At 42.2% G+C, this 11,213-nt stretch overlaps 1 protein-coding gene across 1 annotated transcript in view; it reads right to left on the bottom strand.

Moving 5' to 3' along the window:
- HSD17B6 (hydroxysteroid 17-beta dehydrogenase 6) overlaps window positions 1-11,213 on the bottom strand; it is a 27,420-nt gene that overhangs the window by 5,559 nt on the left and 10,648 nt on the right. Inside the window, exons 2-3 of the mRNA XM_007955152.1 lie at window positions 4,829-5,087; window positions 725-888 (exon numbers count right to left, since the gene is read on the bottom strand). Coding sequence (XP_007953343.1) covers window positions 725-888; window positions 4,829-5,087 — 423 coding nt within the window. The remainder of the gene's footprint in view (window positions 1-724; window positions 889-4,828; window positions 5,088-11,213) is intronic.

Below are 11,213 nucleotides of genomic sequence, written 5' to 3'. Positions count from 1 at the left end.
AGTTGGGATTTATTTAGTCCACTTCTACATCCTTCCCTTCAAGGCTCAGGGGTCCAGGATTATCTTCTGTGTCTGTGTTAATTGGTTTCCCTTTTCTTTATTGAAGAGGGTCTGTGCAGTCTTTCTGCCTAGGACTTGCCACCATCTTGCTGGCCACCAAAGGTGTACTCTTTACTAAAATAGACTGCCACATCTTTCTCCCACAGAGCAGTTAGCAGGCAAGTACTTCACCACTGCACCACCAGGGCTCCTAGCATGGCTCAAAGGGCCCTGAAAATGTGACCCTTGCCCACTTACCTCTCCCACTTTATATCCTCTGTCCTGTCACAACAAGGAAATAATTCTGAAGGCTGCACTTTAGTCAAGAAGGCCTCTCACAACAGCCCTGACAAACTACTGAGAAGCACTCCTTCTTAAGACCCAGAGGTTCCATGCCCCTAACCATGTAATTCCTCCTTAGTGCTTAGGTGGCCAGGCCCACAGGTGACAAGGCAGGATAGGCTCAACCCAAGTCAGCCTATATGGCCCCTTCCTCAGGTGTAACAGCCATTACCAACCCAAATGTAAGGCCACTGTAAACAACCTAAATGTCCATCAATTCCCTCCTGTGCTGAGAAGGCTTTGTTCTCAGAGGATCTGCCAATCATTCTTCACCAACCTTCTTTTCCCTTCTCATGCAAGGTACAAGGGCACTCATTATCCTTATCAAAAGAAAAAAGCTCACAGGCATCAAAAAAATGTTGTCCGTAGGTCTCCTTGATATCTGCAGGGACTTCCTCCCAGGCTTGCTTCATTTTCTCTAAAGATTGCTGCAGGTCTGTCATCCCGGTTTTAAAGTAGCCAGGTTCAATTATACTGATTTTCACGCCAAAATGTTGAAGTTCACGCCTGAAACAAAACCCTCCAATTAACTCCTATGATTGCAAGATACCACAATTTCAATGCTTTCAAGCAGGAGGAAAAAAAAAAAAAAAAAAAAGGAGGTTATAAAAACACCTTTAATGAATATTTTTAAAAAAATACAGAGGAGACAAAAAAAAGAAAACTTTAAACATTCCTAGGTACAACAATTGGGACAGGATTTAACAAACTACCATAACCATTCAACCTTGCATTCACTCCTTTAACAAATAATTATTAAGTACCTACCACATAGATACTGGAGGCATGAGGAAAACAAAGAATTTTTTTAATTAGCGTTTATTAGAACAAGCACTGTCCTAAGTGTTTTATATGCACAATCTCAGAAGATTAAGATTTGGTTCCCCTAAACACAAAATCATAAAAAACTTACTGGTGTGATAGAGATTGGTCACCCTTAGTCACTGTAATAGTTAAGTTTGTGTGTCAACTTGGCTGGGCCTGGTTGAGTGGCTGGGCAGCTGGATGTAGTTATTCCCCATGGTGAGATTGGTAATTAACTCCATGGTGGACTCTATTGGAGCAGCTGAGTAGCTGTTATGGGTATGTGGTCTGCTGGGCCCATATATAAGAAATAGCTTTGAGAATGGTCTCTAGCTTATGGCATGCCTGAACCTTCCATGTAGCCATGTCATTGTTCAGCAGCCTGCCATGCTCTGCCGATCTTGGGACTTTTAATGGACTTGACTTGATGGTCTGCGTGTGGTTTGGTAATATCAGGACTGTGCCTTTTTACTTGTCAACCTTGGGCTTGTCAGCCTCAGCAGGAGCAGCTGAGTAAAGAAAAGCCTCCAGCTTCAGTGGGCCAGGAGCAGGAAGCAGAGCTGAAGCCCAAAGTTGAGAGGCTTTCACCCATCCCGAGTTCTAGGCTGGCGCTCTGAACTCGGAATTAAGGCCTCCAAATTGTAAGAATAAACTCCTGTTTGTTAAAGCCATCCCATTTGTGGTACATTCTTGTCAGACCAGCACTAAGTAACCAAAACTGGTCTGACAAGAAACTGAACTCATCCCAGCAGCTTAACTTTCAGCCAAGCAACAGACAGGCCTACAAGGTGATTAGTAACACTAAAGGAGTATACATTTCTCAGAACAATCAGCCACATGAGCTCAAAAGAGCAGCTTTTGCTCAGGGATAAAACTCAGAAGGCAAGAAGGGATAAGAAAAGATAAATTACAATGGTAACCACAGGGAGGAAGTAGGAAGAGTCATGCTACATTGTAGGGATTGCAATCACTGTCACAAAACAAAATGTGTATGAACTGTTGAATGGAAAACTAATTTGCTTTAAAAACTTTCACTCAAATCTCATACATAAAAGTTTTTTTTAAAAAAAGAAAGAAATAGAACATCGGTGGCACCCTTGAAGCCACTTGAATGCCATTTCCCAATGGCAACTCCACTCATTTCCATATAGGTAGCCAATATCCAAACTGTAATCTTGATTTTCTTTACATTTTTACTCCCTAAATTTGCATCCATAAACACTATAAAGTAATCTAGTTTGCTTATTTTTGAATTTCATAAAAGTGTTATCAGTAGAAAAAAACACTTGGTTCTCCACCTCCAAAAGCTCACAGTGGATGAGTCTGACAAGTAAACAAATAACTGCAACACAACTTGAAAGTATTATAAAAGAGAGGTATCCAAGAGGCTATGGAAGTGGACAGAAAGATGCAGTCAGATTTTCTGAGGGTGTGAGGGAAGGCTTCAGTGAGGAGAAAACACTGAACATTTCATTGAACCTTGAAAGACAAGCAGTAAATTTCCAAGTAAAGACAGGGAAGAATGGCACACAGGCAGCAGGAAATGCACACAAAGGCCTGTGAAAATTACAATGTGCTCAAAGACTGTGAGATGCCATTAGTAGAATATGCTGGGGGCATTAAAATTACAAGTCATTGGTCATTCCAGAATATTCAGGTCAGTTCAACAAACAGTTCCATCAATGCTTATGGGGAGTTGTGTGTGTGCCAGGTACTGTGTTATCTACACCAAGTGAAGTTAAGATATGGTCCTTGCCCTCAAGGAACTTAGCTTTTGTGTGGAAATAAACAAGTAAAACGATATTGTGCACTACAGTAGAAGTATACCCTGGATGCTCTAGGCACAGTGATGAGGATGCTCCCTAACCTGGGTATTCAGGCAGCTTTGCTGGCAATGAAGCTCAAGCTGATGTCAAAGAGAAACAGATTTGAAATTAAGGTCAGTAAGAAGGCAAAACACAAAGCACCATAACCATCCAAAGCAGTGATTCTCAAAGCAAGGACCTAGATCAGTAGCATCACTCTCATCTGTGAACTTGTTAGAAATGCAAATTATCAGGCTCCAGGCCAGACTTACCAAATCAGCAACTCTGGGAGTGAGACCCAGCAATGTCTTTTAACAAGCCCTCCAAATGATGAGGTATGCCAAAGTCTAAGAGCTACTGTTCCAAGGAAAGGCCTCCCTCATCACACCAAAACCTAAAACTTTCACGGTTTGAGCTTCAGAAAAAGATTCTCCAGATGTCTGTGTATATCAGGGAAAGAGAGAAGTGCTATCCAAGCCAGAAATGACTCTGCTTCCCTGAATGCCACTTCCCCTTGAAGTTTTCTCACTCTAATTCCCACCATATCACAATCTCCATTCTCCTTTAAGAACCAAACCCAAATGTGGGACAAAACTTCCTTTCCCTATTTATCCTTAGCACAACTAAGGCAAACTGGAACTTTCTAAAGGAATTAAATTGTGATTTGAATATCAGAAGGAAATCTCTTTGCTCTTGGCCTGGGAATAAGTTGATGACTCCAACACCAGTCACGGATGGTGGTGGGTGGTGGGAAATCATTGCCAGCAGTCACTTGGAGTAGATAAGAGGTTGGGTGGGCAGGAAGCTAGGTGAGGTGCTTGCCACATGGTAATGACTCATGGCAATTCTCTTGCTTATTTTCCTTTCCCTTCTTAGGCAGATAATGTAAGCATACTGTAATAGAATATACCAGTCATGGTGCCTGCAATATTCACAGCTCATTTCCAAGTGAAACTGCCCCTCATCAGTCCTGCTGAAAGAGTTTGTGTTGCTATATTTTGTACTATGTGAATGCACCCTCTTGTCTACAGCTGATTAGACCAGGGGGGTTCTTGATGGAAGAAGAGATCATCTTAGGGCTAGATGGTGGCTCTGCCCTTTAATAACTATATGACCATGGGAAAATTACTAAACCTCAGTGCCTCAGTGTCCTCAATATGTACAATGATGTCTTCCTCATTAAGTTGTTATGAAAATTACTTACCAAAGTGCCTAACACATATTAAGTGCACAGAAATGTCATGCAAGAGTCAGCTGACCTACACACACAAAAAAAATAATCAACAGATTTCTCTCTCGGGGATCCAATCTAAAAAATATATATAAAAAAGGAAGTAGCTGGTAGAAGGACATGAAGTCCAAATGATGCAAGAAAAAACCAGGAGGTAAAAGCAGCATCATTAGGCATCACAGTAAATTGAAGTTTGCAGAGTAAAGGGAAGGAAGAGGTTAGCTGGAAGCAGATGAACAACCAAAGAGAAAGAAAATCACCACGTAGGGACAATGACAAGGTCACTTTAAGGAGAAAAGAAGGTAAGGCGTTCTCTCTTCAAAAATGAGACCTCATGAAGGATAAATCTTAGAAATTAAAAGTGGGATATGGTGAGAGGAGACAAAACATAGTTTTACACATCCAGGCTGAGACAGGTGAACTTTGCAGAAGAACCTTAACACATTTGAGTCTCAGTTTTCTATGTAAAACAAATTAGTAATAACATCTACATATCAAGATTTGGGGAGTGATGAACTAAGATAATGTAGGTAAAAGTAACTAGCACAATGCCTGAAACATATTCAAGTGCTCAATACTTATTTTTGTTTTAACTTAACAGAGTTACCTCAGAACATCTGAAAAGGCTTCCACTCCATACTTGGAGCTACAGTAGACTCCTCCAAAGAATGCAATTCTTCCCAGGATGCTGGATACATTGACAATCCTTCCCCGTGCCTTTCTAACCAAGGGAAGCATGCTCAAGGTGACTTTGATCAAACCAATTAGATTCACTTCAAGGATATTCACATAGGTCTTAATCTGCAGCCACTCACTGCAGCCAGTCGGGTAAATAATGCCGGCATTGTTGACCAGGCCCCAGAGTCCTAAAAGAATGAAAATCAAATCAAGAGTTCAGTTTCAAACAAAATGGAACACTGTTCACTCTGACCAATCTTCCTGCTGAAAACAACTAAAACTGCTAAACAAAATATATTTTTAATCTTTTAAAATCTATCTGTAAGTTAGTAAGAAAATTAAAACATAGAAAAAGCTGAAGTCAAAAACTAAGGGAAGGCAGGAGACAGAGGGTACATGGAAATTCAAGGAAATCTGCCAACTTGAACTTCAGTAGTTATAGCCTCACAAAGAAGACATTCTCTTTATTAAACTGGGTTCTCAAATAGTTACACTATCAGTCTAAGGGTGAACTACACATAATATCTCCTTCAAAAGGGCTGAAAGTAAAATTGTCTGGCGAGAGATGGCAGCAGCAGAGGCAGCAGAACGAGGAGACGATGAGAAAGCTGAGTGCCTTTGGGTAGGAGGTTTGTTGGTGGAGAGAGTGCCCCCAGGCCTTGGCAGCGCTAAGCCCATTGACCCATGGAAGGAGAGAGCTGAGTGTCTTTGGGAAGGAGCTTGCTGGTGAAGTAGAGTGCCTTTACCTCTACAGGAGGTAAAGAGCTTTTTAACATTTGGCTGAGCATGGCAGAAGCTGAGGGGTTATGGAGTCAAGAGGCTGATGGCCAGGAAGAGGCAGACCTGCAGGCAGATGGTTCATAGAGGCTGAAAGTAGGCCACTGAGGCCTAAATAAAGTAGCATCACCTGTGGCTTCAGCTGCTCCAGACATAGTTATCAATGGTAAGAAAATACAGCAGACTAAAGAGACTGATACTCAATGACTGATCTTGCAAATGATTTTTTCTCTATCCCAATATTGGAAAACAGCCAGCCAGTTTGCTTTCAGATGAGAATTCCAATTTACTTTCACTGTACTGCCACAGAGTTACTTGAATTCACTGAATTACTATTACAGTTTGGTTAGAAGAGATTTGAACTTAGTACAGATCTGAAGTGTAATGATACATGATATTGACAATACTATCAAACACCAAAGAACACCCTAGGGTTGATCTAAATATAGTGGTAGCCCACATGACCAACAGAGGCTGGTTAACAAATCCAGCAAAAATCCAGGCCCTGCCGAAATGGTGAAATTCTTAGAATAACTTGGGCAGGAGCCACCCATGAGATTCTGCAGGCAACCAAGGATAAGGTGCTTTCGCTACATACCCCCAAGACCAAAAAACCAAACTCACTGCCGTCAAGTCGGATCCGACTCATAGCAACCCCTCCTTGGGTTTCCAAGGTGGTATCACTATGGAAGTAGATTGCTCAACCTTCCTTCCAAGGAATGGCTAATGAGTTTGAACTGCCAAGCTTCTGGTTAGCAGTCAAATGCCTTAGGCACTATGCCACCAGAGCTCCTCTAGACTAAGCAGGAACTTGAAAATTTAGATAGTAACTTTAGGGAGCAGTGAATTTATGTTAATGAGGAACAACTCAGAAAAGAGGGTAAGAATGGTTGCATAACTCAAAGAACATAATCAGTGTCATTAAGTGGTACATGTAGAAGCTGTTTAATTGGAATATATTTTCCTGTAAGACATGTCCTACACTGATAATGCCTCATTAACATAAAAAAGAAAGTAAATGAAAAGACTAAGCAGGAAGCCCAATGTTTGTTTGGTCTATTCAGATTTTGGAGAATGCATATTCCACATCTAGGAGAAAACCACCTGGAACAAAATTGCATTCAAATGGGGGCCAGAGCAGGTAGTCTCACTCTCCCTGCCTTTAGGCCTTTACCATCCATTTCAGACATGATCTTGGAGGGTTTGACATACATGTTTATGCATACTAGTCTTATGGCAAAAAACTTGAAATTGTGGCCCTATGGTGACCATTTGGGATGCTGAACTAGAAAGTTTCCAGAGTTGCAGTACAATACACACCATCTGAAAGGCCATTACTCACCTGCTATTGGGCAATGGTTGAGACTGCTTCAATGACAGGACATAAAATCATCATGAGACATACAATACCCATAATATCTTATGTGATGTCAGAGAAACACTCTATTAAGGCAGATGGTGTCCAAAACAGTTTCCTAACAAAATGGAAATATATACATACAAGAACAAGCTACTGGGGAATGCAAGAAGGCACCTACCCTATGCACAAGCAAGAAGCTTTCCCATAGGTTCTACCCTAGAACCACCTGAGAAGCTGCCAGAGTCCACTGCCACGTAGACAGTACCCTATAAACAACTTTCTGCTGACAAGAAGGTGCCTGGTTTACAGATGGCAGTTCTAGGGTACATGGACATTTGATGTGGAAAGCTGCTGCATTAAGACAGGCAGATGGAAAGACTCTAATTGTAGAAGGTAAGAACAGGTAGGTTCAATGGGCTGAGCTACATGCTGTCTTATTAGCCATGATGGAAGAACTGGGCAGTAGCAAGAGCAAGGAAATTATCTTCTCTCAATTAAATTTTATCAGAGGCCAGAGAGGATGAGGCTGAGAGGACTTTTGGAGAATGTGACAAGATCAAATGGATACCTGCAACAGACCTGAATAATTGGTGTTTTGGTTACCTCTAGTGCTTCTCTAATAGAAAATAACACAGGTGGAATGCCTTTAACAAACAGGAGTTTATTCTCTTGTACTTTTGGAGGCCAGAAGTCCAAGTTCAAAGTGCCAACTCCAGGGGCTGGGTGAAAGTCCCTTGACCTTGGGCTGCAGCTCTGCCTCTTGCTCCCAGCCCACTGAAGCTGGAGGTGTCTCTTCACTCAGGCAGCTGCTGGCTGCTGAGGCTGACAAGCCCAAGGTCAACAAATAAAAAATAGTATTACCAAACAACATGGCAAGCCACTAGTTCAAGTCCAGAGACAGTTCAAAGACTGGCAGGAAACATGGCAGGCTGTTAATGAAGACTCGGCTACCTACAAGGTCCAAATGTGCCAAAAAGCTGCTGAGACCTTTCTCAAAACTTCTTATATAATGGAAGCAGACCACATCCCTAAGGCAGCTACTTAGCTGCTCTAGTAGATTCCACCATGGAGGTGATTACCAATCTCATCATGGGGAATAACTATACCCAGCTGCCCAGCCACTTAAAACCAGGCCCAGCCAAGTTGACACATAAACTTAACCAGCACAGTTGGTACCTAACCTCACCCTGAGGCCTCTGCCCTCAAACTCAATTAAACTCACTGCCCATCAAATTGATTGTAACTCATAATGACCATACAGGACAGAATAGAAATGCACCACAGGGTTTCCTAGGCTGAAATTTTTATGGAAGCAGGCTGTCACAATTTTCTTCCACAGAGTGGCTGGTGGGTTCGAGCTTTGGATCTCTGGGTTAGCAGCCAAGTGCTTTAACTACTGTATCACCAGGGTTCCCTCTCTTTGCATTACGAAGGACTAATTGATAATGACTATTCAGTTCTGATAAAATGAATGTGAGATTAATCCTTTATGTGTGAAAGAGCCAATGGCTAGAAGAGCCAGGGGTTCGCCTGAAGTGCAGTGAATTACTTAATATTGCCCTTCAATCCTTAGTCTTTGTGAGTCCCACCAAATGACTGGGTGAGTGTGATAGTTGGAGCTATGTGTCAACTTGACTGGACCATAATTCTGTGTGGTTTAAGCAGTTGTGATGGGATTGGATGTATATGTTTTGAACAGTCAGTCTGCTGAAAGGGAGTTTCCCTAGGGGTGTGGTCTGCTTCCAATATATTTATGAACATCCTGGGAAAAGAGACACTCTTCTGTGGATCGGGATCCTATTGTGCTGCCTACAACTGTCTGTGAGCAAACAATCCACCATTCGGCCTGGTGATCTTGGATTCATCATTCATTGGAGTCAACAGCCAGTATACTGCCTGCCAACCTTGAGTTCGTCAGCCCCTGCAGCTGCATGAGTCGGGAAAAGCCTCCAGCTTGATGTTTGATCCAAGAACTTGGGACTTGCCAGCTTCTATAACTGTGTGAGCCATTTTCCTAAGATAAATTTCTCTTTCTCTATATGTATATATAAGCTTTACTGGTTTGCTTCTCTAGAAAACCTAACCTAACACAGTGGGACTATCCAAATTAAGTGTTATAGCCCACCAAGGGGATTATATAGCTTGCTGATAATGTAAATAAGGTGCAAGGTAAGCTTGTGGGGGTGGAACCATGCAAATAAGGTGTACAGAATTATAATAAGGGGATTGAATAGTTTTGTCATCCCACTAGGCTGAAAATGAGCCATCTGAGAGATAGAAAAGGAAACTACTACCACCAAGAAGCGATGGAAGTGAAATGCATCCTTTGGATTCAGGATCCCTGCACTGAGAACCTCCTAGACCAAGGAGACAGAGAGAGAAAGAGAGAGAGAGAAAAATAGAGAGAGACAGAGAGTGAGCTCCAACACTGGAGATAGCGAGAGACAGCAGCAACAGAGGCAGCAGAACCAGAAGACCAACAGAAGATGACGCAGTGGGCTTCCTGGCCTACAGAGCGAGAAAGCTGAGCACCTCTGGGCAAGAGGCTTGCTGGTGGAGAAACTAAAGAGCTTTATAACACTTGCTTGATCAGAGCAGAAGGTGAGAGGCTATGGGGCTAAGAGACCAAGGACTGGAGAGAGGTGTACCTGTAGGCACAACTATCCTGATCAAATAACTATATCCTGAGTCATTTCTGATCCTGAATTGTAACCTTTATTTCTGTAATAAACCTTGTAATAGTGAGTATTGTCTATGAGTTGTGTGTGGCCATTGCAATGAATTATCAAACCCAGTGGAGAAGCAGAGAGTGCCGTGGGAGGGACAGTTTGGTAAAAAGGTTGGAGAGGAGGCATGCCTGACTTTCACCTCATAGGAATCAGCCTTGGGCTGTTGATGTTGATAATGATCTTCCTCCCCCTCTTGTGAAGTTAGAGGTCAGACACCTGGGCCATGCTGTTTTTCACAAGGGGCATAATTCCATGTGGCCAAAATACAGGATGCTCTCCATGGAAGATAAGGCTGGAATGACACAGTGGAGACCAGATTGTGAAGTATGGCAACAGGAAACCACCAGAAGTTTTTAAATAGAAAATCTAAAAGGAGAAAGGAAAAAATTGAGTTAAGGAAACTAATTACAAGACTGTTACAATGGTCTGTATGGAAAATAACAAAGGCCTATACTAAAGGGTTAATGGGGTGAGACAAAACAGACCAGGAACTATGAACTCAAATCCCAGAGACAACACAAAGAAGAGAAGCAGGCTGGGTGTAAGGCAAAAGGGAATGGTGGGGACTATGGAGAAGTGGAGAACCCAGGCCCCAAATAAAGGGGAAGAAACCACCACTCAGCTCCATCCAAAGATCATCATGTAGGCTCAGTGAAGCCAAATCTTGTGATTTTTATGTGAAATGTTCTGATTTTTAAATTCCAATGGCTAATTAAAAAAATATATTTCTTATATGTGTAACTCAAATGAAACAATCTTATTACTAGTTTCCAATTCCTGGGGTGGAGATACATTTGAGATCCAACTAATAGAAAATACTGAATTATAAACTGAGGGAATAGGGAGAAGAAAAAGATCAAAGAGGACCTGAATGACAGCTAGAGAAAATGGAATTTAAAGGGTCAAAGAGGATATGAATGACAGAGAAAATGAAACTTCAAAAAAGGACCACAGGAGACAGCTAAAAGGCTTCAGCATGGCGAAGACAACCAAGAAACCACAAGCTTCTACCACAGATAGTGAACAATCAACATCAAGCACCAAGGGGAGGAAGAGAAAGGCCCCCTGTCAACCCAGGGACAGTGTCAAGGTGCCGAAGACAACTGAGGGGGTGAAAATACCCCTTCAACGAAGTATGAGAAAAAAAGCCCCTCCAAAAACTTCTGCTCACCCAAGAATGCCTAAGAAAACTAAAGGACCAACACTATTCGGCCATTATCACAGGTTCAATAAGAAACTGAATCAAAACAATGCGAAGGCCAAAAGACCCTCGAGAGGTCCACCACAACAACTGATGACCAGAGCTCCCAGTAACTTCAATGCAAGCCCAGAGACCTCAAAACTTTCTGCCAAATCACCAGTGATCCAGAGATTGAGAAGTCACCAAGCAGTAGAGACTGAGTTTTACACCAACAGGCTACACCAATGGTGATGATTAAAATAAACCA

The sequence above is a fragment of the Orycteropus afer genome, unplaced genomic scaffold (assembly GCF_000298275.1).
Source record: "Orycteropus afer afer isolate SDZICR_OR568_19922 unplaced genomic scaffold, OryAfe1.0 scaffold00490, whole genome shotgun sequence".
NCBI lineage: Eukaryota > Metazoa > Chordata > Mammalia > Tubulidentata > Orycteropodidae > Orycteropus > Orycteropus afer.
The sequence above is the reverse complement of the archived record's forward strand: the minus strand, read 5'-3'. Positions and strand labels throughout refer to the sequence as shown.